The sequence below is a fragment of the Theropithecus gelada genome, chromosome 19 (genome assembly GCF_003255815.1).
Source record: "Theropithecus gelada isolate Dixy chromosome 19, Tgel_1.0, whole genome shotgun sequence".
In the NCBI taxonomy this organism is placed as follows: Eukaryota; Metazoa; Chordata; class Mammalia; order Primates; family Cercopithecidae; genus Theropithecus; species Theropithecus gelada.
This window is the reverse complement of record NC_037687.1, coordinates 32,158,326-32,186,127: the sequence shown is the minus strand read 5'-3', so window position 1 is coordinate 32,186,127 and position 27,802 is coordinate 32,158,326. Positions and strand designations below refer to the sequence as shown.

The window sequence follows — 27,802 nt, the reverse complement described above, 5'->3', positions numbered from 1 at the left end:
GCGGCGGCAGTTGGGGCTCGGCGCGCGCTCGCTCGCTCGCTGGGCGGGCGGGCGGTGCGATGTCCGGAGAGGATGGCCCGGCGGCTGGCCCGGGGGCGGCGGCGGCGGCTGCCCGGGAGCGGCGACGGGAGCAGCTGCGGCAGTGGGGGGCGCGGGCAGGCGCCGAGCCTGGCCCCGGAGAGCGCCGCGCCCGCACCGTCCGCTTCGAGCGCGCCGCCGAGTTCCTGGCGGCCTGTGCGGGCGGCGACCTGGACGAAGCGCGTCTGATGCTGTGCGCCGCCGACCCTGGCCCCGGCGCCGAGCTCGACCCCGCCGCGCCGCCGCCCGCCCGCGCAGTGCTGGACTCCACCAACGCCGACGGCATCAGCGCCCTGCACCAGGTCAGCGCCCCCTCCGGCGTCTCCCGGGGCCAGGCCCACTCTCCGCAGCGCCGCCTGGGGCATCCTCCTTCCCCGGTTCCGAGCCGCCGTTGCCAGTCTCGATCCGCCCCGTCGTTCCTAGCCCTGGGCTTTGCCACCCTATGCTGACACCCCGTCCCAGCGCCCCCTTACCAGCCCTCTTCGACCACCCCGCTTCCGAATTGGGGCTGCTTCAAGTGGCCCTGGGCTTTGCCACTCTGTGCTTACCACCCTGCTCCAGGCCTCCTTACCAGTCCCCTTCGATCTACCCTCTTCCGCATTGGAGTCGCTTTAACTGGCCCTGGCTTTGCCAGCCTGTGCTGACCCCTGCAGTCCCCCTTACCATCCCTCCCTGGACTTCCCCTCTTCCGATGTTGAGCCTCTCTAGCCGGCCCTGGACTTTGTCTCCCTCCCTGCCCTGCCCTCTCCTGAACCTGAGGCAGCTCCCATAGCTCACTCTGGTCTATCTCCCTGGCCCTGGCCATTGTCACTTTGCGCTGCCCTCCTCTCGCCGCCGAGTGCCCTTGCTGTGCCGCCTCTACTCTGCCCTCTAATGCGGCCGTCTCTCTCCTGAGTCCGGACCACTTTGAGCTCTACTGGCTTCTGCGCCGCCTCTGGCCCGCTGTTTCCCCTTTCCAGGCGGGTCCTGCTTTCACTGATCTGCATTCTCTCCCCTGAACCTGCGCCGCTTTCTGCCTGCAGCTTGTGGCCTGGGCCACCCCTACGGCTAGGCCCAGATCCTTCCCCACCACCTGCTTCAGGTTCCAGCTTCCTCCAATCCCTCTTCCCCTTGCTCTGTGCTGTGCGTTGGTGCCCGAGGATGCTCTTTCCAGGGCACTTCCTTCTCGGCGCTGCACCACGTGGTGTCCTCGGAGCGGATCCTGCCCTTGTCTGGGTCCTCTCCGGGCATCTCTGCTCCCTACCCCAACCCCCATGCCATCTTCACTCGCCGGGTTCCCTTTTCCTTCTCCTTCTGGGGCCTGTGCCATCTCTCGTTTCTTAGGATGGTCTTCTCCGTGGGATGTCTCTCCCTTGCGTCCCCACCTCCCCTGCTTGTAGGCCTGCATCATTACCGTTTTTCCGGACAACCCCAAAGTCCCTGTCTCCCTGGCTTTAGCCACCTCTCCATCCTCTTGCTTTCTTTGCCTGGACACCCCCTCCTCCTGTGGATTTGGGTCACCTCTCACTTCTTTAATTTGGGCAGCTCCCATACCCCCTTTACCTCTCTAGTCTGTGCTCGCTCTTCCAGCCCCTGTCACGGCATCTTCCAGGGGTCCCAGAGCTCGGCTAGTCCTCTTCCTCCAAGCCGGGCCCCCATGTCCACTTCAGGACAAGGTCTTGTGTCCCAGAGCCGGGACCACCTTATATTCCCAGGGCCAATTCATATGGCTCTGGTTCCGGGTACTTTTCTCTGTCCCCTCCACCCCACCGTGGGGCCACTAGGGACAGGACTGGTGACAGAAAGCCCATCCTTAGGCCTCCTCCCTCCTAGTCTCCAGATATTGGGCCTGACCCCCACCTCCTTTTAAGCACATTCCTTATCTGGTGACACACCCCCATTTCCTGGAGCCACCTCTCTCTCCCGGCCAGAACCCCTAGGGTTTGCTTACTGATGGAGCCAGAGAGGATCCTGGGAGGGAGAGCTTGGCGGGGGGTGGGAGGGAAGGGGGATGCGCGACCTGCCGGTTCTCAGTGGCCGCCCTGCGCTGCCCTCTCCCGGAGCCTCTGGCGCGGCCGTCTGGTGCATTTCACTGATCCGGGTGCTGCTGCTTCCTTACGCTTCCCAAGAGGAGAAGCAGTTTGGAAAAACAAAATCAGAATAAGTTGGTCCTGAGTTCTAATTTTGGGTCTTCACCTTTCTAGCCCCGAATTTGTACTGTTCCTCTGTGCATCAGTTTTCCCTGTGAGATAAGGCCAGTAGCCGCCCCGCCGTGGCAGGGCTGTGGCGAGGAGGGCGTGTCCGTGTGGAAAACTCCCTTAGTGAGAATGGTTCGTCCTAGGTGTTCACCAGGTCATGGCCGCCTCTACCCCCTTCTCTTTCTCCATCTTTCTTTCCTTAAAGAGGCCCAGTGCTATCTGGGACATACTCCTCCGCCCGGAGCGGGGTCCCGGGGTCCCTCTTCCCTAAGGCCCTGCTCCCGGCCTCTGGGTTTGAGTCCTTGGCAAGCCCAGGAGAGGCGCTCAGGTTCCCTGTCCCCCTTCCTCGCCACCATCCCATGCCCCTGGCTTTCCTGCACTTTCCCTACAGGGGTTCCTGGCTCTGCTCTTCAGACTGAACCCCCTTCCCCTGCATCCCCCAGAGGCCCCAGGCCACCTAGTTGGCCTGGACCCGGCGAGAGGTCGCCCCAGCCCAGTCCACCAGGCTGGCTTTCAGGTGGATTCTCCTCCCACTGTGGGGTGACTGCTTGGCAAACTCACTCTTCGGGGTATCCCAGGAGGCCTGGAGTATTGGGGTGGGCTGGAGTTCAGGGAAGAGGGGATTCCCTTCTCAGGTTACGTGGCCAGCAAGCAAGGGAGCTGGGTTTGAGTCAGGTCTGGGTGTGGGGTGACCAGCTTATGCCGTTTGCCCAGAACAGCCTGGTTTTAACGCCGAAACCCTAAGTCCTATGAAAACAAGGACGGGATCACCGTGTCTGGGTGACTCTTGAGTCCCGGCCAGTTTCTCCACCTGGGGCTGTGTTTCTCCTGCATCCTTCTTGAGGCAGGTCCGCAAGCATCAGCCCCCTGCTATAGCAGTTTCCGAGTTCTTAGGGTACCCCATGTGGGTTTATCAACCACTTGGTGAGGCTGGTACACTCCCCCCATTCCTGCCCTCCCACTGCCTTAGTGGCTAGGGGATTGGGGGCTAGAGTAGGAGGGGCTGGGAGCCAGGGTTCTTAGGGCTGAACAGAGAAGAACTGGGGGCCTGGGCTTCTGAGCCTGAGGGAGGAGGGACTGGGGGCCTGGGCTCCTGGGTCTGAGGGAGGAGGAGCTGGAGCCTGGACTCCTGGGTCTGAGGGAGGAGGGGCTGGGGGTCTGGACTCCTGGGTCTGAGGGAGGAGGGGCTGGAGCCTGGGCTCCTGGGTTTGAGGGAGGAGGGGCTGTGGCCTGGACTCCTGGGTCTGAGGGAGGGGGTGCTGGGCCTGGACTCCTGGGTCTGAATGGGGAGAGGCTGGGGGCCTGGGCTTCTGCATCTGAGGACGGAAAGGCTGGGGCCTGGCCTCCTGGGTTAAATGGGGAGGGGCTGGGCCTGGACTTCGGAGTCCCTGGTGCCCAGGCCTCAGGCATCTTTCACAGGGATGCCTGTACTGGGCAGGTCCTTGAAAGGGAAAGGCCCATCGCTCTCCTTGCCCCCCTCCCCCATTGCCATGACAACTGGATGGAAATAAACGAGTCGAGTTCATCCCGTTCCCAGGGCACGTGCGGCCCCCTTCACAGCCGAGTTTCCATGACCTCATGCTCTTGGCCCTCGTAGCTCCCTCCCCCCTTCTCCAGATGGGCAGCTTTGGAGAGGTGAGGGACTTAGTGGGTAATTTATCCCGTGGATCTAGGAGTTTAGTTTCACTCCTCCCTCAGCTCCAGTTCAGGTCCCAGGGCCCATCCAGTGTCCACAAGGCCTGGGGCAGGTTTCTCCCCCAACCCCCTGGACTTTGGCTTTTGTCCCCCCAAGTTTTGGACTCCTAAAGGAAGAATGAGAAACGTTGGCCCGTGTAAGTCCCTGGCTGCAGTGCCCCGTGCAGAGGAGGCCTTAGTGAACAGGAGTATGACAGCCTGGGGCCCGGACACACAGGTGTGCAGCTGTCATCTGGGAGTCCTGCCTGGGCCCCTGAGTCTGTCCAGCACAGAGCGGCCTTCCCCCACCCTGCATAGGCCTGGGCCCGCGGCTTCGCTCCTGCAGTGTCTGCCGGGGTGGTTTCTAGGCTTGACCCTTGGAAGGACCTGGCTGAGTTTAAGGCAGGAGGGGCTGGGGCCGGGACTCCTGGCTCTGAAGGAGGAGGGGCTGGAACCTCTTCCCTAGTCGCAGCCCTGGAAGCGCCACCTGCGGGTGGTCAGGGGGTTTTGCTGTGTCTGACAAGTACCATGTGGGGTTCCCGCACCCGGATGAGAAGCCTCCTCCCTTCCCCGCTCGCTTCCTGTTTGCAGGTAGCCGGGAGTCCTTTTGTAGTTTCCACTGAGCGCGGAAGGCTTGTCGGACCTGACCATTGGGCAATCGGGGGTATCTTAAACAGCTGGCGGCCAGAGGCTGTTGGGGTCGTTTTCCCCACTGTCCTGGCACCGTGTCCCTGGATCTGTTTTCGTGGCTGCCTCTGGAGTCCTGCCTTGCTGGGACACCGTGGCTGGCGGAGGTGCGGCTGACGGCTGTTTCCCACCCCCAGGCCTGCATTGATGAGAACCTGGAGGTGGTGCGCTTCTTGGTGGAGCAAGGCGCCACTGTGAACCAGGCGGACAACGAGGGCTGGACGCCCCTGCATGTGGCTGCCTCCTGTGGCTACCTAGACATCGCCAGGTGAGGCAAGGGAGGGCTGGGCAGGACCTGGTCGGGGTGGGGGCCTGGACCCTCAGCCCTGACCAACCCCCACCCCCAGGTACCTCCTGAGCCACGGGGCCAACATCGCCGCCGTCAACAGTGACGGGGACCTGCCCCTGGACCTGGCCGAGTCGGACCCCATGGAGGGGCTGCTGAAGGCGGAGATCGCCCGCCGAGGTGGGCTCTGGTGTGCTGTGTGTGGGGTGGGGGACACCTCCTCACCTCTGGTCTCCAGGCTGAGAGCTTTAGAGGCCGCCTGGGCACCGAGGCTGACCCTGCTTGCTAGGATTGTCTTTCTGTGTGCCTCAGTTTCCTCACCTGTGAAATGGGGGCATGGAGGCCTGCCTCCAGGATTGCTTGGAGCCCAGCAGAGGCACAGGATAAGAACTCAAATTCCTACCAACTGGGATTGTGATTTCACTCCTTGAGTAGCTGAGGAGATTGAAATGCCAGGGCGGGGTGGGTGGGTGGTTGGACTCACCCTGAAGTGCGTTAGGTAGAATTGCTGGAACCCTGCCACAGGTCTTTCTGGGAGGGGATGCGTTTACCCTGGGGGAGTAGGGGCATGCAGGGGTTGCCAGGGACTGGTCTCCCTGTCCTCTGAGACTCATGGTACCCCAGGAGCCTTCATATGGGGTCCAGGAGTCCCTGAAACTGTGGCCAGGTTCATTTTTCTAGAGAAGGGCTGTTGCTTCTAGCAGGTGTGTGATGGCCACACAGCATCCCTGGGTCCCCAGCGTGGCTTCTAAAGTCCTGGGCTCACCTCCCCGCTCTGCCTGTGACTGGCGACTCCAGGTGTGTCCCTGCAGCTCGCTTCCCTGATTTCCTAAAACAGGACCACCGGCACCGCCGCATGGGGTGGTTGTCAGGGTCTGGCTGGGTTTGGGTGGAAGGATGTGAGCATGGTTCCCTGCAGGTTCCGGGGGACCGTGTGGAAGGAAAGGAAGCCTGGCGAAACGAGATTCCGGCAGCCCCCCAGACTTCTGACGCGGCTGTCCTTACAGGGCCGCTGGCCAGGCTGAAAAAGGATAGGATTCCTCAGGGGTTCAGGGGGCCACAAGAGCCACACAGGAGGAGTAGCTAGTGAGACACGTGACGGCGGAGATCTGAGGTTTGGGAGCCCTTCTTTGGTTGAAATGGGGAGTGGCTCAAATCAGCCCTAGACCTGGATTCTTTCTCCTCCCTCCCCCCAAGTTTTTACTTTGGGAAAGCTTGAAATTTACAGAAAAGTTGGAACAATAGCATGTGACTACGCATATGACTTTCACTAAGTGTCACCAGTGTGTGGTGGTGGTTTTTTTTTTAGACAGCTTTTTGAGATATAATTCACGTACCCTACAATTCACCCGAAGTGCACACTTCAGTGCTTTTTAGTATATTCACAGGGTTGGGCATTCATGACCACATTGATTATAGAACATTTTCATCATCGCCCAACGAAACCCTGCAACCCCTTAGCCATCACCCCCAACTATGCAGCCCGCCCTCATGCAGCCCTCTCTGTCTTCTGTCGCTGTAGATTTGCTGTTTTGTATGCGTCACATAGAGCGAATCATACAGTATAGAATCATCAGTTGTTAACTTTTTGGTACATTTGTGTTCTCTCTCTCTGTCCCTCCCTTGCGATCTCTTCCCAGGTACAGACATGAACACATTTTTTCCTATGTTTCCTCCTCCTCTTTTTTCCTTCCAAATCTCCCTTCCTTTCTTCCTTCCCATCCCTGCCTTTCCATTCTTGAGCATTTTTTTTTTTTTTTGAAATGGGGTTTCACTTTTTGCCCAGGCTGGAGTGCAATGGCATGATGGCATGATCTCGGCTCACTGCAACCTCTGTCCCCATGATGGCATGATTTCGGCTCACTGCAACCTCTGTCCCCATGATGGCATGATCTCGGCTCACTGCAGCCTCTGTCCCCATGATGGCATGATTTCGGCTCACTGCAGCCTCTGTCCCCATGATGGCATGATTTCGGCTCACTGCAGCCTCTGTCCCTCTGGGTTCAAGCGATTCTCCTGCCTTGGCTTCTGGGTAGCTGGGATTACAGGCGCCGCCACCACGCCCGGCTAATTTTGCATTTTTAGTAGAGATGGGGTTTCACTATGTTGACCAGGCTGGTCTGGAACTCCTGACCTCAGGCGATCTGCCGGCCTCAGCCTTCCAAAGTGCTGGGATTACAGGCATGAGCCCGGCTATTTTGAGACTGTGTTGCAGACATTGTAAATCTTCCCCTGATGCACAGCAGGTATCTCCTGCCACAAGGAAAACCTCCTGCAGAACCACAGTAGGGATGCAACACGTTACCCCCTGCGTTGACCTTGAGGCCACACTGTTACACACTGTGTTAACGTCGATGCTACACTATTACCCCCTGCACTAACCTTGATGCCACACTGTTACACACTTAACTTCGATGCTACACTATTACCCACTGCACTAACCTTGATGCCACGCTGTTACACGCTGTGTTAAGTTTGATGCTACACTATTACCCACTGCACTAACCTTGAAGCCACACTGTTACACACTGTTAACTTCGATGCTACACTGTTACCCACTGCACTAACCTTGATGCTACACTGTTGCCTGCGTTTCTCCTTGAGATTCTTTGTCGCCTCTCCTCCTCTGGTTCAGGACCCAGCTAGGGATCCAGATCTGGGTGATTTAGGCTCCCTCTGTCTGGATCAGTCCTCCTCCTCCCTTGGACCTCAGGGAGGCGGGGAAAGGCCTCCAGGGGGTCCCTGACCTTCCTGACATTGTATTTTCCTGCAGAAATTGCTCATAACTTGCATCAGCTTCTCAGAGGGGGCCATGCTTCTTCCCTCCCATGGGGTGAGGAGAAGGCTGGAAGGGATACATTGGTGGGGGATATTGGCTTGTAGGATCAGCCGGGAACGAAGGCCACTGGTGCCACTGGAAAGACTCTCAGCTGTGCTGCTCAGGGTGGGGCTCTGCTGCCCCAAATCACAAAGCCTCTGCCTGTGACACCCAGCTCCACACAGGAGCCTTAGAGGGGCTGCAGTGCGCAGGACCTGGGTCACAGGCTGCACCCCAGCTATAAGGCGGGCGGAGGCTTTTGGGCCCCCTGCAGGACATGCCGACATGATGCAGAATTCCCCGAGGTGCTGGCATCCAGACTGGTGCTGGCCATAGTGTGGCCCTGGCAGCCACTCACAGGCAGGGCTGGGAGAGCAGACAGACCGGCCACAGGTGCGGCCATCCCCTTTGCTTTTCCTTGGCTTACTTGCTGTTTTCCTCTCTCTGGGTCTGGGGTTCAGTGAGAGCACGTGATCTGCTCAGCCAGTCACCCCGTGGCCTGGAGCTACCGTTCCCTTCAACACCACGAAGGCCTCTGGCCCAGTCGACTCAGGCTGAATCGGGCATGAGTCTTTGCAAGAACCAAAACCATTCCGCCTGGCTCAGGCCAGAAAAGGCCATTCGAGGCCTGGAGCAGTGGTTCAGACCTGTAATCCCAGCACTTTGGGAGGCCAAGACAGGAGGATCTCTTGAGCCCAGGAGTTTGAGACCAGCCTGGAAACCTAGTGAGAACTCCTCTCTGTGAAACAAAACACATTAGCCAGGCGTGGGAATGCACTTGTGCTCCCAGCTACTCAGCAGGCTGAGATGAGAAGATTGCTTGAACCTGGGAGGTGGAAGATGCAGTGAACCACTGCCACTGCAGCCTGGGGGACAGGCCAGACCCTGTCTCAACTAAAATAAAACAAAAAAGGCAGGTTATGTACCCATGTTCATAGCATCGTTCACAATAGCCCAGAGGTAGGAGCAACCTAGTGCCCATCATCGAATGAATGGAAAATCAACATGCGGTCCTTCCATGCAATGGGATATGATTCAGTCTTAATCCCAGCACTTTGGGAGGCTGAGGTGGGCGGATCACCTGAGGTCGGGAGTTCGAGACCAACCTGACCAACATGGAGAAACCCTGTCTCTACTAAAAATAGAAAATTAGCCAGGCTAGTGGCATATCCCTGTAATCTCAGCTACTCAGGAGGCTGAGGCAGGAGAATCGCTTGAACCCGGGAGGTGGAGATTGCGGTGAGCCAAGATTGCACCACTGTGCTCTAGCCTGGGTAACAAGAGGAAACTCTGTCTCAAAACAAAACAAAACAAAACAAAACACGCAACGTAGATGAATCTTGAGGACGTTATGCTAAGTGAAGAGTGAAACTAAGCCAGTCACAGAAGGACAGTTACTGTATGATCCACATCTGTGAGGTATTCAGAATAGTCAAAATAACAGAGACAGGCAGTAGAGTGGCTGTAGCCCGGAACTGGAAGGACTGGGGAGAATAGGAAGTAGTTTAGTGGGTACACTTTTTTTTTTTTAATGATTTTTGTATTTTTTGTAGAGATGGAGTTTCACCACATTACCCAGGCTGGTCTGGAACTCTTGAGCTCAAGTGATCCACCCACCTTGGCCTCCCAAAGTGCTGGGATTACAGGTGTTAGCCATTGTCCCTGACCTAGGGTACACGATTTTAATTTTGCAAGATGAAAAAATTCTGGAGATTGGTTGCACAACAACCAATTGTGACTACTTAATGCCCCTGAACTGGGGTTAAGATGGTAAATTTTAGGCCGGGTGCGGTGGCTCACACCTGTAATCCCAGCACTTTGGGAGGCCGAGGCGGGCGGATCAACTGAGCTCAGGAGTTTGAGACCAGCCTGGCCAACATGGTGAAACCCCGTCTCTACTAAAAATACAAAAGTTAGCTGGGCATAGTGGTGTGCACCTGTAGTCCCAACTACTTGGGAGGCTGAGGCAGGAAAATCGCTTGAACCCGGGAGGTGGAGGTTGCAGTGAGCCGAGATCCCGCCACTGCACTCCAGCCTGGGCAACAGAGCAAGACTCCACGTCTCAAAAAAAAAAAAAAAAAAAAGGTAAATTTTTCGTATCGTGTATTTTACCACATTTTTTCCCCCAAGATGGAGTTTCACTCTTGTTGCCCAGGCCGGAGTGCAATGGCGTGATCTTGGATCACTGCAACCTCTGCCTTCCGGGTTCAAGTGAATCTCCTGCCTCAGCCTTCCAAGAAACTGGGATTACAGGCACCTGCCACCACACCTAGCTAATTTTTGTATTTTTAGTAGAGATGGGGTTTCACTATGTTGGCCAGTTTGGTTTTGAACTCCCGACCTCAGGTGATCCTCCCGCCTCGGCCACCCAAAGTGCTGGGATTACAGGCATGAGCCACAGTGCCTGGTCTCATATATATATATATATATATGAATATGTTTTAAAGGCAATCTATGGCCTTATGTAGCTGAAGTCCATGAGTTCTATGGACTTCAGGCATAGTTTGATCCAGGGGCACAAGTGAAGTCCAGAACGTCTCTCCGTCACTCTGCTGCACTCCGTGCTGGCTTCACTCTTAGGCAGGTTCTCTCCATAAGGCACTCAGTGTGGGTCCTAACTGCAGGCCCATATCACAGCCAAAACACAGCGCCTCTTTCCCAGTGCGTGATGCTCACGGGGCCACCCCGGTCAGATGGCAGCTCCTGAGCCCACCAGTGTTGCAAAGGTGACAGGAAGTCCGGGTGATGTGCCCACCCGGGAGCCAGGCTGTGGGCCCAGTCACACCGAAACCATGTGGGGCAAAGTGTGGGTGAGGAAAGTCAAGATGAGGTCACAGGGGAAGGGAGAATGGATTTTTTAGGCCCAAGCAGCAGCTGTGCTGCAGGGACACAGCAGTACCATGTCCTACACAGAAGGGACCCTCCCTGGCCACTTTGCACAGGGGCATGGAACTGGTGGGAATGAGACATGATGTTTTTGAAGCATTTGACGCCAACTCTCTTGGAATCCCAACATCCGAGTCAGCTGGACGAGGGGGCGTTACACTTGGAGGCAGGCGGAACTGACCATTGGTTCGCTCCAGGTGCTGACAAGGGTGGACATGGGAGCTGCTTTCTGCCTGGTGGGAAAGGCGATGATTACAGCTACTTTGGGAAATGGTTGATCGGCATCGATTATAGCCGAAGGCCCCATCTTTGCCTTGTTCTAGCAGTTCCACTCCTGGGCAGCCTGAGAGAGGCCTCCCCGCCCATGGACAAAAGTTCATCGTAGTATTGTGTGCAGTAGTAAGAGGTTGGAGCCCACACTAAAGAGAGAATGGATCAATCACTAAACTAAATGAGTGATCTAAGCAGGGGTCAGCAAACTTTCTCTATAAAGGGCTAGACAGTGAATGTTTGAGGTGTTGCAGGACACACCGTCCCTGGCACCACTGTTCTACCAGTGCTGTGGAGGGGACACTGCCAGGGACGGTGTGTGAGTGAATGGGAGTGACTGTTCCGTCCCTGGCACCACTGTTCCACCAGTGCTGTGGAGGGGACACTGCCAGGGATGGTGTATGAGTGAATGGGAGTGACTGTGTCCCGTTCCACTTTTATTGACAAAAATTGCCTTTCAGAATAGGCAAATCCATGGAGACAGAAAGATTACTGGGTGCAAGGGGCTGGGGGGAGGGAGGTCTGAGAAGTGACTTTTTTTTTTAAAGACAGGATCTCATTCTGCCTCCCAGGCTGGAGTGTAGTGGAGTGATAATGGCTTACTGCAGCCTTGACCTCCTGTGCCCAAGTGATCCTCCCACCTCAGCCTCCCAAGTAGCTGAGACCATAGGTGTGCACCACCACACCCAGCCAGTTTTATTTTTCTAGAGACAGGGTCTCCCTGTGTTGCCCAGGCTGTTCTCAGACTAGTGGGCTCAAGTGATCTCCCATCTTGGCCTCCCAAAGTGCTGGGATTACAGGCATGAGCCATGGTGCCTGGCTGGGAGTGACTTCTTGGATACAGTATTCGTTGGGGATCATGAAAAAGCTCAGGAAGTAGATAGTGGTGATGGTTGCACAATATTGGAGGTATCCTAAATGCCACTGAATTGTGCACTTTAAAACAGGGAAGTTGATACATTTTATGTTGTCTATTTTACCACTGCCACCACAACAAAAGATAAAACACAACAGGTGGTGAGCACCCACAAGCTATAGCTTGCTGACCCCTGGTCAAGGGCTCTGTCTACAGCCACAGACAGATCTCAGCAACATGTTTTTTTTTTTTTTTTTTTTTTTTTTTTTTTTTTTTTGAGACGGAGTCTCGCTCTGCCACCCAGGCTGGAGTGCAGTGGCCGGATCTCAGCTCACTGCAAGCTCCGCCTCCTGGGTTCACGCCATTCTCCTGCCTCAGCCTCCCGAGTAGCTGGGACTACAGGCGCCCGCCACCTCGCCCGGCTAGTTTTTTGTATTTTTTAGTAGAGACGGGGTTTCACCGTGTTAGCCAGGATGGTCTCGATCTCCTGACCTCGTGATCCACCCGTCTCGGCCTCCCAAAGTGCTGGGATTACAGGCTTGAGCCACCGCGCCCGGCCGTCAGCAACATGTTGAGCACAAAAAGCAAATCGCAGAGGATGTGCAGCAGACATGCAGAGGGTGCTGACCGTGGTTGAGTAAAAAGCCAGTCATCCTCCCTCCCCGTCCCTGAATTGAGACCCATCCGGCCATAATAGGATTGAACCGTTGGCAACTCCTTTACAGAAATGACACAGCCAGGCTCGGTGGCTCATGCCTGTAATCCCAGCACTTTGGGAGGCCAAGGCAGGAGGATCCCTTGAGCCTGGGAATTCGAGGCTTCAGTGAGCCATAATTGCACCACTGCACTCCAGCCTGGTTGACAGTGTGAGATCCTGTCTCCAAAAAAAGAGGGGGATCAGATGCGGTGGCTCACGCCTGTAATCCCAGCACTTTGGGAGGCCGAGGCGGGCGGATCACGAGGTCAGGAGTTCTTCAAGACCAGCCTGACCAACATGGTGAAACCCCATCTCTACTAAAAATACAAAAACAAATTAGCCGGGCGTGGTGGCGGCGCCTAGAGTCCCAGCTACTCAAGACGCTGAGGCAGGAGAACCGCTTGAACCCGGGAGGCGGAGCTTACAGTGAGCCGAGATCGTGCCACTGCACTCCAGCCTGGGTGACAGAGCGAGACTCCGCCTCAAAAACAAAACAAAAAAGAACTGCTTGAGGGCAGGAGTTTGCGACCAGCCTGGTCAAAATCAGGAGACCCCTACCTCCCTCATCTCTATAAAAAATAAAAGTAACAGCTGGGCGCGGTGGCTCAAGCCTGTAATCCCAGCACTTTGGGAGGCCGAGACGGGCAGATCACGAGGTCAGGAGATCGAGACCATCCTGGCTAACAAGGTGAAACCCCGTCTCTACTAAAAATACAAAAAAAAAAAAAAAAACTAGCCGGGCGTGGTGGCGCCTGTAGTCCCAGCTACTCCGGAGGCTGAGGCAGGAGAATGGCGTAAACCCGGGAGGCGGAGCTAGCAGTCAGCTGAGATCCGGCCACTGCACTCCAGTCTGGGCGGCAGAGCGAGACTCCGTCTCAAAAAATAAAAATAAAAAATAAAAATAATAAAAATAACTAGCCAGGCGTAGTGGCATGTGTCTGTAGTTCTAGCTACTTGGGAGGCTAAAGTGGGAGGATGACTTAAACCCAGCAGATGGAGGCTGCAGTGAGCTGTGATTACGCCACTGCACTCCACCCTGGGTGACAGAGTGAGGCCCTGACTGTTTAAAAAAAAAAACGTTTGGCCAGACACAGTGGCTCACGCTGTGATCCCAGCACTTCGGGAGGCTAAGGTCGGAGGATTGCTTGAGCCCAGGAGATTGAGACCAGCCTGGGCAAGATATTGAGACTCCATCTCTGTTTATTCTTTGGGAAAAAAAAAAAAAAAAGACTGGGTGCAGAGGCTCACACCTGTAATCCTGGCACTTTGGGAGACTGAGGCAGGTGGATCACCTGAGGTTAGGAGTTTGAGACCAGCCTGACCAACATGATGAAACCCTGTTTCTGCTAGAAATGCAAAAATTAGCTGGACATGGTGGCAGGCGCCTGTAATCCTAGCTACTTGGGAAGCTGAGGCAGGAGAATCACTTAAACTCAGTAGGCAGAGGTTGCAGTGAGACCCTGTCTCCAAAAAAAAAAAAGAGTTTATAGCATGTAAAAGAATAAGTATCGGCCGGGCGCGGTGGCTCAAGCCTGTAATGCCAGCACTTTGGGAGGCCGAGACGGGCGGATCACGAGGTCAGGAGATCGAGACCATCCTGGCTGACACGGTGAAACCCCGTCTCTACTAAAAATACAAAAACTTAGCCGGGCGAGGTGGCGGGCGCCTGTAGTCCCAGCTACTCGGGAGCCTGAGGCAGGAGAATGGCGTAAACCCAGGAGGTGGAGCTTGCAGTGAGCTGAGATCCGGCCACTGCACTCCAGCCTGGGCGACAGAGCGAGACTCCGTCTCAAAAAAAAAAAGAATAAGTATCCTCAGAGGCTGTCAGTAGATACGATTTCAGCCTCAACAAGGGTACCTGTTTTGATCCAAAATCAACTTATATTTAATTTTAGGTCATTACTTGCCTTTTACATCTATAATACAGTGCAGCAATTGGAGTACATGAAATTGACTGGTTGGGAAGCAACAATTGGAGTACATGAAATTGACTGGTTGGGAAGCATGCTTTTCCCAGATTGCTTGCTGTAGGTGGTCGCATGTTTGCAAACGGGTAGAACACCTGGGTAGGAAAGGAGCTGTTGCACTAATGGCACAAGTCCTTCATTTAGTGGCTTTTTGCTTGGTTTATTCTCCTCATGAGAAAAGTGGTAATGGTGATAAAATGTATGAAGATGCTGGATTAAGATTATATTGGGGGGCGACACAACAGCTCATGCCTGTGATCCCAACACTTTGGGAGACCAAGGCGGGCAGATCACCTGAGGTCAGGAGTTCGAGACCAGCCTGCCCAATGTGTTGAAGCCCTGTCTCTTCTAAAAATACCAAAATTAGCTCAGCATGGTGATTTATGCCTGTAATCCCAGTTACTTGGGAGGCTGAGGCAGGAGGATCTCTTGAATCTTGGAGGCGGAAGTTGCAGTGAGACTGTGCCACTGCACTCCAGCCTGGGTGACAGAGTAAGACACTGGCTCCAAAAAAAAAAAAGTTATATTGGGAGTGACAGGAAAAGTTAGATGTAATTGAGCACTGGATTTGCTCAGTAAACTTCAGGTTTATATATATATATGTTAGGTATATAGGAAATATATGTATAGTATATATATATAGGAGATTGTGTGTGTGTGTGTATGTGTGTGTGTGTATATATATATGGTTTTTTTTTTTTTAGAGTCTTGCTGTGTCGCCCAGGCTGGAGTACACTGACGTAATCTCGGCTCACTGCAACCTCCGACTCCTGGGTTCAGGCGATTCTCCTGCCTCAGCCTCCCAAGTAGCTGGGACTACAGGCGCCCACCACCACATCCGGCTACATTTTTTTTTTTTTTTTGTAATTTTAGTAGAGATGGAGTTTCACTATGTTGGCCAGGCTGGTCTTGAAGTCCTGAGCTCGTGATCCACCTGCCTTGGCCTCTTAAAGTTGCTGGGATTACAGGCGTGAGCCACTGCATCCAGCCATGGTTTTATATTAAAAATAATAAAAGTAAGGTGACTTTCTGGTTGAGATGGGGAAAGGCCTGTGATCTCCATTTTCCCAGTGCTTAGCGCTGACTCAGAGACCCCGAGTGGGACACGTGACTGCGTGGAGCACAGTTGGGAAACAACTGGGCTAGTCTAGGCCTCCCACGTCTCAGAGGGGAGCAGCGGTGAAAGCTCTGGGCAAGTCACAGGGCCGAACCCCGGCCAGCCCAGTGTATAACCCTGGGTATTCCAGGTCGTGGGATGTGAGTCCTACCTCGTGCCTCTTCTCCTCCTAGGTGTGGACGTGGAGGCAGCCAAGCGGGCGGAGGAGGAATTGCTACTTCATGACACAAGGTGCTGGCTGAATGGGGGCGCCATGCCAGAGGCCCGGCACCCCCGCACAGGCGCCTCTGCCCTGCACGTGGCTGCTGCCAAGGGCTACATTGAGGTGATGAGGTGAGTCGGGCCGGTGTGTTCCATCCTGCTGTCTTATACCTTCCTGTGGATCCTGTCCTCTCCCTTTCTTTTTAAACGTATGTACCGAAGACTGTGTATTTCCCTGTGAATAACAGCCTTAGCTGTACCCACAAGTTTTGATGTGTGGTCTTTTTTTAATTGTCATTCCGTGTAAAATATTTCCCAATTTTTAATATTATTTATTTATTTTAAGACAGGGTCTTGCTGTATTGCCCAGGCTGGAGTGCAGTGGCGCAATTGTGGCTCACTGCAGCCTCAAACTCCCCAGGCTCAGGTGATCCTCCTACCTCAGCCTCCTGAATAGTGGGGACTACAGGTGCGCACCACCATGCCCCGCTAGTTTTTGTAGAGACAGTGTTTCACCATGTTGCCCAGGCTTGTCTCAAACTCCTGGGCTCAAGTGATCTACCTACCTCAGCCTCCCAAAGTGCTGGGATTGCAGGTGTGAGCCACTGTGCTTGGCCTAATTTCAAAATATACAGGACTTCTCTAGTCATCATTTTGTTACCATTTTCCTGGCTTAATTGCATTGTGGTCACAGAATGGGTTCTATATGATTCTAGCTTTTGAAATGTATTGTTTTGCCTTACATACCCCAGTATATGTAAGTTGGAAAAGAAGGGAGTCGTCAAGTACAGTGTTCTCTGTAGGTTATTAGGTCAGCCTTGTAATCATGCTGTTTTATTTGTAGTGCTTCTTTATCTGTAGTGATATTTCCCCCGCTGCTTATTCTGTCAGTTACTATGAGAGGTGCGTTTAAATTCTTGCTATGATTATGGACTTTGTTTCTTCTTATAGTTCTGTCAGTTACAATTTGTATATATTTTAAGACTGGATTATTTGGTACATATATAGTTTATTTTTGTTTTTGAGATGGAGTCTGGCTCTCTGTCACCTAGGTTGGAGTGCAGTGGTGTGATCATAGCTCACTGCAACCTCTGCCTCTTGGGTTCAAGCAGTTCTCTTGCCTCAGCCTCCCCAGTAGCTGTGACTATGAGAGTAAGCCACCACACTTGAAAATACTTTTGTATTTTCAGTAGAGATGGGGTTTCTCTATGTTGGCTAGGTTGGTCTTGAACTCCTGACCTCAGGTGATCTGCCTGCCTCAGCCTCCCAAAGTGCTGGGGTTACAGGCGTGAGCCACTGCACCCAACCAAAGTGCATGTAGAGTTTAAATTGTTATGGTGCACGTTCCCTTTCTGTCATCCTCACCTCAGTCTTGGGTCTTATTTTGTTCCTATTTGGCTGCCTTTCCCCTTTCTATTAAAGTTGTTGGTTCCAGTTCTCATCCTCAGGCTCCTCATTCTTTTTTCAGTTCCCTCTTCTCTCTTTCATGACTTATACTTTATTATTTAGTATAAAAATGAAGTTAACATGAATTCCTCCCTCTCTCTGCTCACCTCTCCGTTGACAGTTTTTAGTCAGGTTTTCTCAGTGAGGTACATGAGATGACTCTAACAGCTCCAGACCGCTGTCCCTTCTGCTTAGCACCTGCTGCTGAAGTAGAGCTCCTGGACCTCTGTATCTGGCCCCAGTCCCAGCTCTGTTGCTGACTGGGCCCATCCCTGAGCTGATCCTTTCGACAAGGGGGACTGGAAACTGAATGGTTGGGCCTGGTGATGTGCCCAGGCCTGCAGGCCGTGTCCTTTTCCTCCCATGGCTTCCACCCCTGAATCCTGGAGGCAGCTGCATCTCCTCCACTGCACCTGCATCCCGGCCAGCAGGAAGAGAGGGGCAAAGGAGCAAACACCCACTCCTTTCCAGAGAGCAGTCGGCAAGTGGCACGCACCACTTAATGCCAAGACCCTACTCACATGACCACTCCTCGCTGCAAGGGACAGTTGGAGATTTGTCTTCAGCTGGGTGGCCTGTGTCCGGCCAGGGGGCCTGTGTGGGTACTGTTAGTAAAGGGAGAGATAGAGTCCATATTCGTGGGCAACCTCATTCATTCTCTGCCATAGAACTGAAGCACTTTGGACTTAGAAATATTCACTGACTATAATTTCATTACTGCTCCTTTGTAAGGGTACATGTTTACACTCAAATCTATTGACTGCATTTTTAATTTTATTTATTTATTTATTTTGAGACGGAGTCTCACTCTGTCACCCAGGCTGGAGTGCAGTGGCACGATCTCCACTCACTGCAATCTCCATCTCCCGGGTTCACGCCATTCTCCTGCCTCAGCCTCCCGAGTAGCTGGGACTATAGGTGCCCGCCACCACACCCGGCTAATTTTTTTGTATTTTAAGTAGAGACGGGGTTTCACCATGTTAGCCAGGATGGTCTCGATCTCCTGACCTTGTGATCCGCCCGCCTCGGCCTCCCAAAGTGCTGGGATAACAGGTGTGAGCCACCGAGCACGGCCATTTATTTTTATTTTTATTTTTGAGATGGAGTTTCACTCTGTCATGCATGCTGGAGTGCAGTGGCTCAATCTCAGCTCACTGCAGCCTCTGCCCCCTGGGTTCAAGCACTTCTCCTGCCTCAACCTCCTGAATAGCTGTGATTACAGGTGTGTGCCACCCTGCCCAGCTAATTTTTTGTTTGTGGTAGAGACAGGTTTTGCCAAGTTGGCCAAGATGGTCTCGAACTCCTGACCTCAAGTGATCCTCCCACCTCAGCCTCCCAAAGTGCTGGAATTACAGGCATGAGCCACTGTGCCCAGCCTGACTGCATTTTAAAAAGAATGTAACCAGCATTCGCATCAAAGATCTGTTGCAGGCTGGGCGTGGTGGCTCACGCCTGTAATCCCAGCACTTTGGGAGGTTGATACATGCGGATCATGAGGTCAGGAGTTCAAGACCAGCCTGGCTAACACAGTGAAACCCTGTCTCTATTAAAAATACAAAAAATTGGGCCGGGCACGGTGGCTCAAGCCTGTAATCCCAGCACTTTGGGAGGCCGAGACGGGCAGATCACGAGGTCAGGAGATCGAGACCATCCTGGCCAACACGGTGAAACCCCGTCTCTACTAAAAATACAAAAACTTAGCCGGGCGTGGCGGCGGGCGCCTGTAGTCCCAGCTACTCGGGAGGCTGAGGCAGGAGAATGGCGTGAACCCGGGAGGCGGAGCTTGCAGTGAGCTGAGATCCGGCCACTGCACTCCAGCCTGGGTGACAGAGCGAGACTCTGTCTCAAAAAAAAAAAAAAAAAATACAAAAAATTGGCCAGGCGCGGTGGCTCAAGCCTGTAATCCCAGCACTTTGGGAGGCCGAGGCGGGCGGATCACGAGGTCAGGAGATCGAGACCATCCTGGCTAACACGGTGAAACCCTGTCTCTACTAAAAAATAGAAAAAAAAACAGCCGGGAGAGGTGGCGGGTGCCTGTAGTCCCAGCTACTCGGGAGGCTGAGGCAGGAGAATGGCGTGAACCCGGGAGGCGGAGCTTGCAGTGAGCTGAGATCGGGCCACTGTACTCCAGCCTGGGCGACAGAGCGAGACTCCATCTCAAAAAAAAAAAAAAAAAAAATACAAAAAATTAGCTGGGCATGGTGGCGGGCGCCTGTAGTCCCAGCTACTTGGAAGGCTGAGGCAGGGGAATGGCATGAACCCAGGAGGCAGAGGTTGCAGTGAGTGGAGATCGTGCCACTGCACTCTAGCCTGGGCGACAGTGTGAGACTCTATCTCAAAACAAAACAGAACAAAAACACTTGTTGCAGAGTAGAGGTATATGTTTATTTGATGATACTGATTCGATGCTTATTTTCTGAGCCCCTGCTGTGTGCCAGGCAGTCTGTTAGTTGCCAAGGAACTGGGTAAATGAGAGAGATCTGGGCCTGTGTGCGGCTCGTACCTCGTGGGGAGACAGACATTGTGGACTGATCGCTCTTTGCTGCAGCGCTGTCCCGTGCATCACAGGATGTGGGGCAGCCTCTCTGGCCTCTACCTATGGGACGTCGGGAGCATCCCTGGTTGTGAGAACTAAAAATGTCTCTGGACTTGGCCAAATGTCCCCAGGGGGGCGCATTGTCCCAGATGTCCCCTGGGGGGCGCATTGTCCCAGTTGAGAACCACTGGCTTAAGATGCAAATAGGGTGATGGGAGAAGACAAGTGTGATGAGGAGGGGCTTTGGGGTCAGGAGACATGGGGGTGAAGGGGTGGTGACTGCCAAAAAGGGGCCCGGCGTGAGACGCTGCAGGGCACAGAACACTCTCCAACGGAGAGCAGCAAGTGCAGAGGGCTGTGGCGGGTGGGCGCTTCCGACGGAGAGCAGCAAGTGCCGAGGCCTGTGGCGGGTGGGCGCTTGGGGAAATAGCGGGGGCCGCACAGCTGGGGCAGGGTGAGCTCTGGGCAAAGCGTGGGAAAGGTGAGGGGCGAGGTGGGCGGGGCCAGATAGAGGGACTTGTGCTTATAAGGCTTCTTCGTAGAATATCCCAGGCTGTCCATCTGTTCCCACTTTGCGAAGCTCTTTCTCATTGACACAGAAACTCATTCCAGTTCTCCAAAAATAGACACGTCCTACCCTAAGCTGAGCTTGGAGAGTGCCCTTGGACTTGGAACCCTGCCTTTGCCCTCAAATTGAATGGTTTAAGGTGGTTATTGTTTTCTCGCAGAAAATTTCTTGAGTGAGGGTTTCTCAGCCTGGGCGCTAGCCACATTTTGGGGCCGATCCTTCTCCTTGTGGGGCAGCTGCTGAGCGCTGCTGGGTGTGGAGCCGCCTCCCTGGCCTCCACCCAGCCGATGCCACTAGCCCCTGCGCCAGGTTATGACAACAAAGATGCCCTGGTTGGGAGTCACTGCTTTAAGCCAGCCCAGGTCCTAGAACACTACTGCCCTGAGACAGCCCTTTGGGGTCCAATCCTTCTGACAGGCGTGAGGGCTGGCACAGGGTCCTGCACCTGCATCCTCCGGGGCTGCCTCCTTACACCCCACTGCCGTCACCTTGGAATCCCACAGCCAGGGTGACCCCCTGCCGGCACCAGGAGCAGGTTCCAGAGGCCACCTGCAGGGCCAGGGTTTAACATGTAGCTGCTGGTCCAAGGGGAGGGACAAGGCCTGGTGCAAAGGGGCCTCTTGTGGCCAGGGACGCTGGGCAGTGGCTCTTTACCAGCCTGTCCAGGGGCATTTTAGTCTCGTGGCCTGGGACCTCAGTTACCGCACCACTGGCCGAAATCAGCCCCCGGCCCAGGGCCTCGCCTTGGCCTCTGACCCTGAGACTCCCTGGCCCCCAGGTTGCTCCTTCAGGCTGGCTACGACCCGGAGCTCCGGGACGGGGACGGCTGGACTCCCCTGCACGCGGCGGCACACTGGGGCGTGGAGGATGCCTGCCGCCTGCTGGCCGAGCATGGCGGGGGCATGGACTCGCTGACCCACGCGGTGAGGGCCAGTGCCCAGGCTGGTGGGGGGCAGGGCGCGGGGAGGACCCAGCGCCTCCTTCATTGTCTGCTCCTGCTCCTCCCCCGACCCAGGGGCAGCGGCCCTGTGACCTGGCTGATGAGGAAGTGCTGAGCCTGTTGGAGGAACTGGCCCGGAAACAGGAAGACGTGAGTGTTAGGGCTGAGGGGCTTGTCCCAGACTCCCCATGTCCCCTCAACTCCTTAGAGGAGGGTGCAGAGGGGGTATCCCACCCCGACTTCTGACACCCACCACCCCAGCGACCTGCTCTTTCCCGCTTGGTGACCCAGCTCCAGCCCCAGCCTCAGGAGAGACCCCCAGCTGGGGCAGGATAGAGATGGGGCTGCAGAGCTTCCTACCTGCCTGGTGGGGAGGCAGCAGAAGGATCTGGACAGGGTTGTCTGACACTCAGACAAAATAACAAACCAACTCAGCGCACCTCATCACCTCAGGGTGGCCCTTGGCAGCAGCCATGTGCAGGACTGTCCTAGACTTAGGCTGGGCTGGTCGCCCGCGAGGTGTCCCCCAGCCATCCCCGGGGCAGCCTTGCTGGGAAAACTTAGAGTGAAGGAGTGAAGGGCGTGAGCCCTGGCCAGACTGCCTGGGTTGGAATCCTGGCTCTGCCATAGATCTGCCGTGAGTCCCAGCCAGCCACTTTCCTCTCCAGGCCTCAGTTTCCTCATCTGTCAAATGGGAATGGTATGGTGCACACCTGTATGAGGGGTCGTGTGTGACATGTGGATTGTGCTGTCAGGAGCTCGGGAGTACGTGCCACGGGAAGCACTAGAGCCACGCCAGCGTTCAGTGAGCTCTGTGGGGTGACAGGAAGCTCCCGAGGCCAGGCCTAGGGCTTCTGGTGCGTGGGCAGCAGAGTGGAGACAGCTTCCTTTTTTGAAAGGTTGGCAGGAGCAAGGTGGAGGCTGACGGATGTAGGAGAAGAAGGTCTCACACAGTCTGGGGGGCAAGTGTGGGTGCCCTAAGGTGCCCAGGGAGGGGAGTGTAAGGCAGGGCAAACCCGGGAGGACCATGAGTGCCAGGCGAGGAGCAGGGTGACTTTTGCCCTGAGGGTGATACGGCCAAGGGGGGTTTAATGGGTGGGGCAGGATCAGCTTAGGTGGCCCAGATATGAGGGGAGCCCAGCCTGGGAGCATCTGGGGACAGTTTCTAGAAGACGTGAGTACTACAGCACTAAGAGTTTGCTAGAAGGGCAGGAATGAAGGGCCCTCCCAGTACTCCTGGGCACCACATGCAGAGGCCCGAAGGTGTGAAGACAGTGGTGAACTGTGTGGGGAAGCTGTGAAGACAGTGGTGAACTGTGTGGGGAAGGTGTGAAGATGGCGGTGAACTGTGTGGGGAAGGTGTGAAGACAGTGGTGAACTGTGTGGGGAAGGTGTGAAGACGGCGGTGAACTGTGTGGGGAAGGTGTGAAGATGGCGGTGAACTGTGTGGGGAAGGTGTGAAGACGGCAGTGAACTGTGGGGAAGGTGTGAAGACGGTGGTGAACTGTGTGGGGAAGGTGTGAAGACGGTGGTGAACTGTGTAGGGAAGGTGTGAAGACTGGCGAACTGTGTGGGGAAGGTGTGAAGATGGTGTTGAACTGTGTGGGGCAGATGTGAAGACGGTGGTGAACTGTGTGGGGAAGGAGGAGGTGAGTGCCAGCGGCAGAAGCCGGGGCAGCTGAGGGCCCACCAGTGCCCTGGGTGTGCTGAGGGGTCGGGATGAGGTCTGAGCAGGTCGCCCCTGGGAGCTAGAAGGACCCCTCTGGGGATGAGACTGGAGGCTTCTCATGGGTGGGGGCCGTGAGGACAAGAGGGCAGTGCCTGCACGTGGCAGCTGCAGGCGCCTGCTGGACACAGGGCATCTCCTCTCTCTGAGGTGTGCCACCATCTGTAGGAAAACCAGCAAGCGCTTCCACGAGCCCTGGGTGCCCGCCTGGGCACTGAGCTCCTGACAGCTGTTCATGGTGGTGTTGCTGTGGGGGACGTGTGCTCCACCCCTCCCCTGCAGCCTCCTTCCCTCCTTGCAGCTTCGGAACCAAAAAGAAGCTTCCCAGAGCCGGGGCCAGGAGCCCCAAGCGCCCTGTAGCAGCAGACACAGAAGGTATAGGGAGGGAGGAGTCTGGGGCTGGCGGGTGGCTGGAGGCCCCGGGCTTGCACCCCAGCACCCTCTCCTTCCCCAACAGGAGCTCTGTGTGTCGTCTGAGCAGTCGAGAGAAGATTTCCCTCCAGGACTTGTCCAAGGAGCGCCGGCCTGGTGGGGCTGGGGGGCCCCCCATCCAGGACGAGGATGAGGGGGAAGAAGGTCCCGCCGGTGAGGAGCCTGAATCTGGACTCCTGGGTCCGAGGGAGGAGGGGTCGGGTTCTCTGAATCTAGAGGCAGCTGGCATCTTCTGTGACCTACCCGGTGTTCCCACATCACAGAGCCACGCCCTGCAGAGCCCAGAACCCTCAATGGCGTCTCCTCCCCACCGCACCCCAGTCCTAAGAGCCCCGTGGTGAGTGGATGCCCAGAGAGGTCCTGTGAGGCCGGGAGGGCCGGGAGGTGGGAGTCCATAAAGCCTGTGAACCTCTGGCAGGGGCAGGTAGGGTGAAGACTATAGTTCCCAGAGTCCTCCTGGACAACCGGCTTCCTTTGTAGGTTGCGCTTGCCCCAGGGGCTGATGGGAATTGTAGTTTGTTGCAGTCCTTTGGGGGCTAACCCTTGAGGTCTGAGAAGAGGGATCCTTTCTCCCTGAGACCTCCTTCTTCTCCCAGCCGCCTGAAGAGGCCCCCTTCTCCAGGCGCTTTGGCCTCCTGAAGACAGGGAGTTCTGGTGCCCTGGGTCCCCCAGAAAGGCGGATGGCAGAGGGAGCCCCTGGGGCTGGGCTGCAGCGCTCGGCTTCCTCCTCCTGGCTGGAAGGGACCTCCACCCAGGTGAGTGAGGGTTGGGCCGGGTCCGGGCCCAGGCCCCTGCCCAGTTGAGGGAACTGCCCCTTCCTCCTCCTCTCCACACAGGCCAGGGAGCTCCGTCTTGCCAGAATTACCCCGACCCCCTCCCGGAAGCTGCCGGAGCCCTCTGCCCTGTGAGTCCCCAAGGCCTGGGCCCCTCGGGGGTAGGCGGCAGATGTGGGTTCCAAGCCTGTCCGTATGATCCTGAGTGAGACCGTGTACCCCCCGGGTCTGATTCCTGCTCCCACCCCAGAGCCTGTGCTGTGTTCCTCCTGGCGGCTGGCTCCCTCCCTCAAGCCTGTGTTGAAACGTCACCTTCTCCCCATCATCCCCCACCCCGAGGCGCACGGACCACCTGCTGCCACCTCTGCGCCGTCGGCACACGCCCCTCCCGCTCCGCTCCCAGTTCTCGCGCTGCTGCTTCTGTCCAGCGTGCTTTACCCTTCTGACCGGTTGGGTAGAGTGCTGGTCTTTTCATGGCTGTTGTCGGTTTTGTGTATTTCTGCTCGGCTCTGACTCTGGTGGCCCAGATAATTTGTTTCTTTTGTTCACGGCTGCATCTCCAGTGCCGGCACACAATGCACCTGGGTAATGTTTGTTGAATGAATGAATTGATGCAGGTCTGAGGTCACCAAACCTCCTCCTTGCTTGGAGAACTCCTCGCCTCCCTCCAGGATTCCGGAGTCTGAATCTTCAGCGAAGCCAAACGCCCCCACAGCCTCCACAGCAGCCCCAGCGGACTCCCGGGACCGACGGAGGTGCAGAGGCCAGGGCAGGAAGCTGCCGCCCCCGCCCCCGCCCCCGCCCCAGCCAGCAGAGACTATGTCAAGCCGGAGTCCCGGGGCTCTGGGTGGGCTCCTGAGGGAGGGCTGGCCCCGGGTCTGCTGGGAGTTGGAGTCCCCTCCCACAGAACTTGCCTCCCGCGGAGGGTGTCCGCCACGGAATGGGGCAGGGTCCCCAGTGCCCCTCCCTGAGGTTGGGACCCTTCCCTCAGGTCCTACCAGATGCCTGTGCGGGATGAGGAGTCGGAATCCCAGAGAAAAGCTCGCTCCCGTCTCATGCGCCAGTCTCGGAGGTCCACGCAGGTGTGGGGTGGGCTGGGGTCTGGACTCCCGGGTCTGAGGGAGGAGGGACTGGGGGCCTGGACTCCTGGGTCTGAGGGAGGAGGGGCTGGGGGCCTGGACTCCCGGGTCTGAGGGAGGAGGGAATGGAGTCTGGACTCCTGGGCCTGAGGAAAGAGGAGCTGGGCCCTGACCCCAGCATCCCCTGACTGTCCCCTTTCCCTGCCAGGGTGTGACTCTGACAGACCTGAAGGAGGCAGAGAAGTCTGCAGGGAAGGCCCCAGAGTCAGAGAAGCTGGCGCAGAGCCTGGTGAGAGGGGTCAGCGAGGGCGCGTGGGGTGGTGCGGGATGTCCTGGTCCCCTGACTCACCAACCCCTCCCGACAGGACCCTTCCCGGAGGCCCCGCGTCCCTGGAGTGGAGAACTCCGACAGCCCTGCCCAGAGAGGTGAGGTCTGCTCTCTGGGGGAGGTCATTCCCCGGGAATCATCGTCTCTCCGAGTCTTCCTGCTTTCCTGGGGGCTTGACCCGGGGACCCGGGCCCCCAGAGGGCTCTCTGGAGGTGCCTTGACTGATTCCTGCCCCTCCCCCAGCAGAGGCGCCTGACGGGCAGGGTCCAGGACCGCAGGCGGCCAGGGAGCCCCGCAAGGTCGGAAAGGAGTGGAGGGGGCCTGCGGAGGTGAGGGGGGCTCAGGTGGGGCCGAGCTGGTGCAGAGGGTGGGCCGGAGGGCGGGCAAAGCCCCTCCCATACCCGCTAAAACCCCTCCTATGCCCATTGAACCCCCCTCTACCTGCCCACAGGGGGAGGAGGCGGAGCCGGCTGACCGCAGCCCAGAGTCCAGGTAGGGGCGGGGTGGGAGAGGTGGGGCCTGCGTGCGGCCCGGGCCGGCCCCTGACGCGCGTTCCGCCCCCGCCCCAGCACCCTGGAGGGCGGCCCCTCGGCCCGCAGGCAGCGGTCACAGCGGGACCTCCACCCAGAACCTGAGCCAGAGTCGGAGGAGCAGGACGGAGGCTTTAGGAAGGTGTGATCCCACCCCTCCTTTGGGGCTCCGCCTGCCGGGTGCCCACCTCCTGGCTTCCCCGCCCCCAGCGTCGCCCCTGCCCTCCACCTGACCCTCCTCCGCCTGACCCTCCTCCACCCGACCCCCAGCTGTATGCAGAGCTGCGCAGGGAGAACGAGCGGCTTCGCGAGGCTCTGACCGAGACCACGCTGCGGCTGGCGCAGCTCAAGGTGGAGCTGGAGCGGGCCACGCAGGTAAAGGCGCCGAGGCCAGGGTCACCAGAACTGGCAGGGCCGCCTGGGTGGGGCTCAGACTGTTGGGAGGCCTGGAGGGGCCGATGGGGCTTCGCTCCACCTGAGGGCCTGGCCGAGATCTCGGAGGCGGGGTCTGAGCAAATGGGGGTGGGGCTGTGGGCCTGCTGGGGGCGGGGCCTGGCCCATGGGGCGGGGCTGGTGGGCTGCCTAGTGGGCGGGCGGGTCCCCAGCAGGAACGTAGGACCCCTCCTCAGGGCAGTGCTGGCTTCCCCTGCTGACCCCTGTGCTTTCCGTGTCCTCACCAGAGGCAAGAGCGCTTCGCTGAGAGGCCAGCCCTTCTGGAGCTGGAGAGATTCGTGAGTAGGGACAGTGGGGACGGGAGACAGAGGCGTTCCCAGCCTCACATCACTAAGTTTGGACCAAGAGAGCCACATTGCCCTTCCCAGCTGGCCCCTGGCCTTCCCCTGTCCTCAGCCTCACTCGGTTTCTGAACTTTCCCTGTTCATTCCAGGAGCGCAGGGCCCTGGAACGCAAGGCCGCAGAGCTGGAGGAAGAGCTGAAGGTGGGGGCTGTGGGGGCTGTGGGCAGAGGGCCAAGGGTGGGCGGGGGCGCAACCCACCAGGGCTGCCCAGCTGACCCTTTGCCGTCCCCCAGGCCCTGTCTGACCTCCGCGCTGACAACCAGCGCCTCAAGGATGAGAATGCAGCGTTGATCCGCGTTATCAGCAAACTCTCCAAGTGACCTGGAGGGACTTTCCCGCACCCGTATTTATACAGCTGCTTCTGCCACACGCACCCCTTCCCCCGTGTGAACACGAGTGACAGGGCTCCGGGGGAAGTCTCAGAGAAGCCATAGCCCCCCTGGGACCTCCGAACTGGGAGGGGAGCAGAGTCCCCAGGAGCCAAGGGGGCCACCCGAGGCCAGGATGGAGGTGGGAGGCCGAGCCAAGTAGGGGGACGTTGCCAGAGGGGACCAGGGCCAGAGCCGGGACTAGGAAGGAACTGAGGACCAAGAAGTGCAAGGACCAGTAGCCAGGACCAGAGTGGCCGCCTGGAGGTCCCCCTCTCACGTGTGATGCCACCCCGTCACCCCCCCTCCTGAGCAGGGATCCAAGACTGTGCCGAGAGTCCTGCCGGCCTCAGCCAGGTGGGCCTGTATATAGGGTCCATGTGCAATAGGGAGGGACGTCTTCTATTTTTTGCTGCCCCCTCCCCGCCCACTGTCTGGGGCAGGGGGAGAAGGTATTTTCGAGATAAAGCACAGGCACCACAAATAAAAGTCGTGAAGTTGCCACTCAAGGTCTGTGTTCCCAGCCAAAGGGAGGGCGCCGTTTCCTGCTTCTGTGCTGGGGGGCT

At 56.8% G+C, this 27,802-nt stretch overlaps 1 protein-coding gene across 4 annotated transcripts; it reads left to right on the top strand.

Annotated features, from left to right (window-relative positions):
* On the top strand, positions 1 to 27,745 carry PPP1R12C (protein phosphatase 1 regulatory subunit 12C). Of its 4 annotated transcripts, none has more exons than XM_025368729.1 (22): positions 1 to 380; positions 4,754 to 4,884; positions 4,964 to 5,082; positions 15,687 to 15,846; positions 21,043 to 21,187; positions 21,280 to 21,354; positions 23,232 to 23,305; positions 23,388 to 23,515; positions 23,626 to 23,696; positions 23,959 to 24,117; positions 24,199 to 24,266; positions 24,753 to 24,890; positions 25,127 to 25,217; positions 25,423 to 25,503; positions 25,580 to 25,640; positions 25,789 to 25,871; positions 25,994 to 26,034; positions 26,112 to 26,214; positions 26,343 to 26,447; positions 26,753 to 26,803; positions 26,959 to 27,009; positions 27,102 to 27,745. In XM_025368729.1, the coding sequence occupies exons 1-22, from the start codon at positions 60 to 62 to the stop codon at positions 27,186 to 27,188; spliced, it is 2,343 nt and encodes a 780-aa protein (XP_025224514.1). In that variant the 5' UTR covers positions 1 to 59; the 3' UTR covers positions 27,189 to 27,745. The 4 variants fall into 4 exon arrangements, with proteins under 4 accessions (XP_025224514.1, XP_025224513.1, XP_025224512.1 ...); XM_025368728.1 differs by having other exon boundaries at positions 23,626 to 23,699; XM_025368727.1 differs by having other exon boundaries at positions 23,626 to 23,699; positions 25,786 to 25,871.
* The last annotated feature ends 57 nt before the right edge of the window (positions 27,746 to 27,802 follow it).

Coding starts and splice junctions, on each gene's coding strand:
- PPP1R12C (XM_025368727.1), top strand. CDS start 60: ATGTCCGGAGAGGATGGCCCGGCGGCTGGCCCGGGGGCGGCGGCGGCG. Junction 15,847..21,042: donor GGCTACATTGAGGTGATGAG/GTGAGTCGGGCC, acceptor CCTGGCCCCCAG/GTTGCTCCTTCAGGCTGGCT. Junction 26,215..26,342: donor AGGACGGAGGCTTTAGGAAG/GTGTGATCCCAC, acceptor CCCGACCCCCAG/CTGTATGCAGAGCTGCGCAG.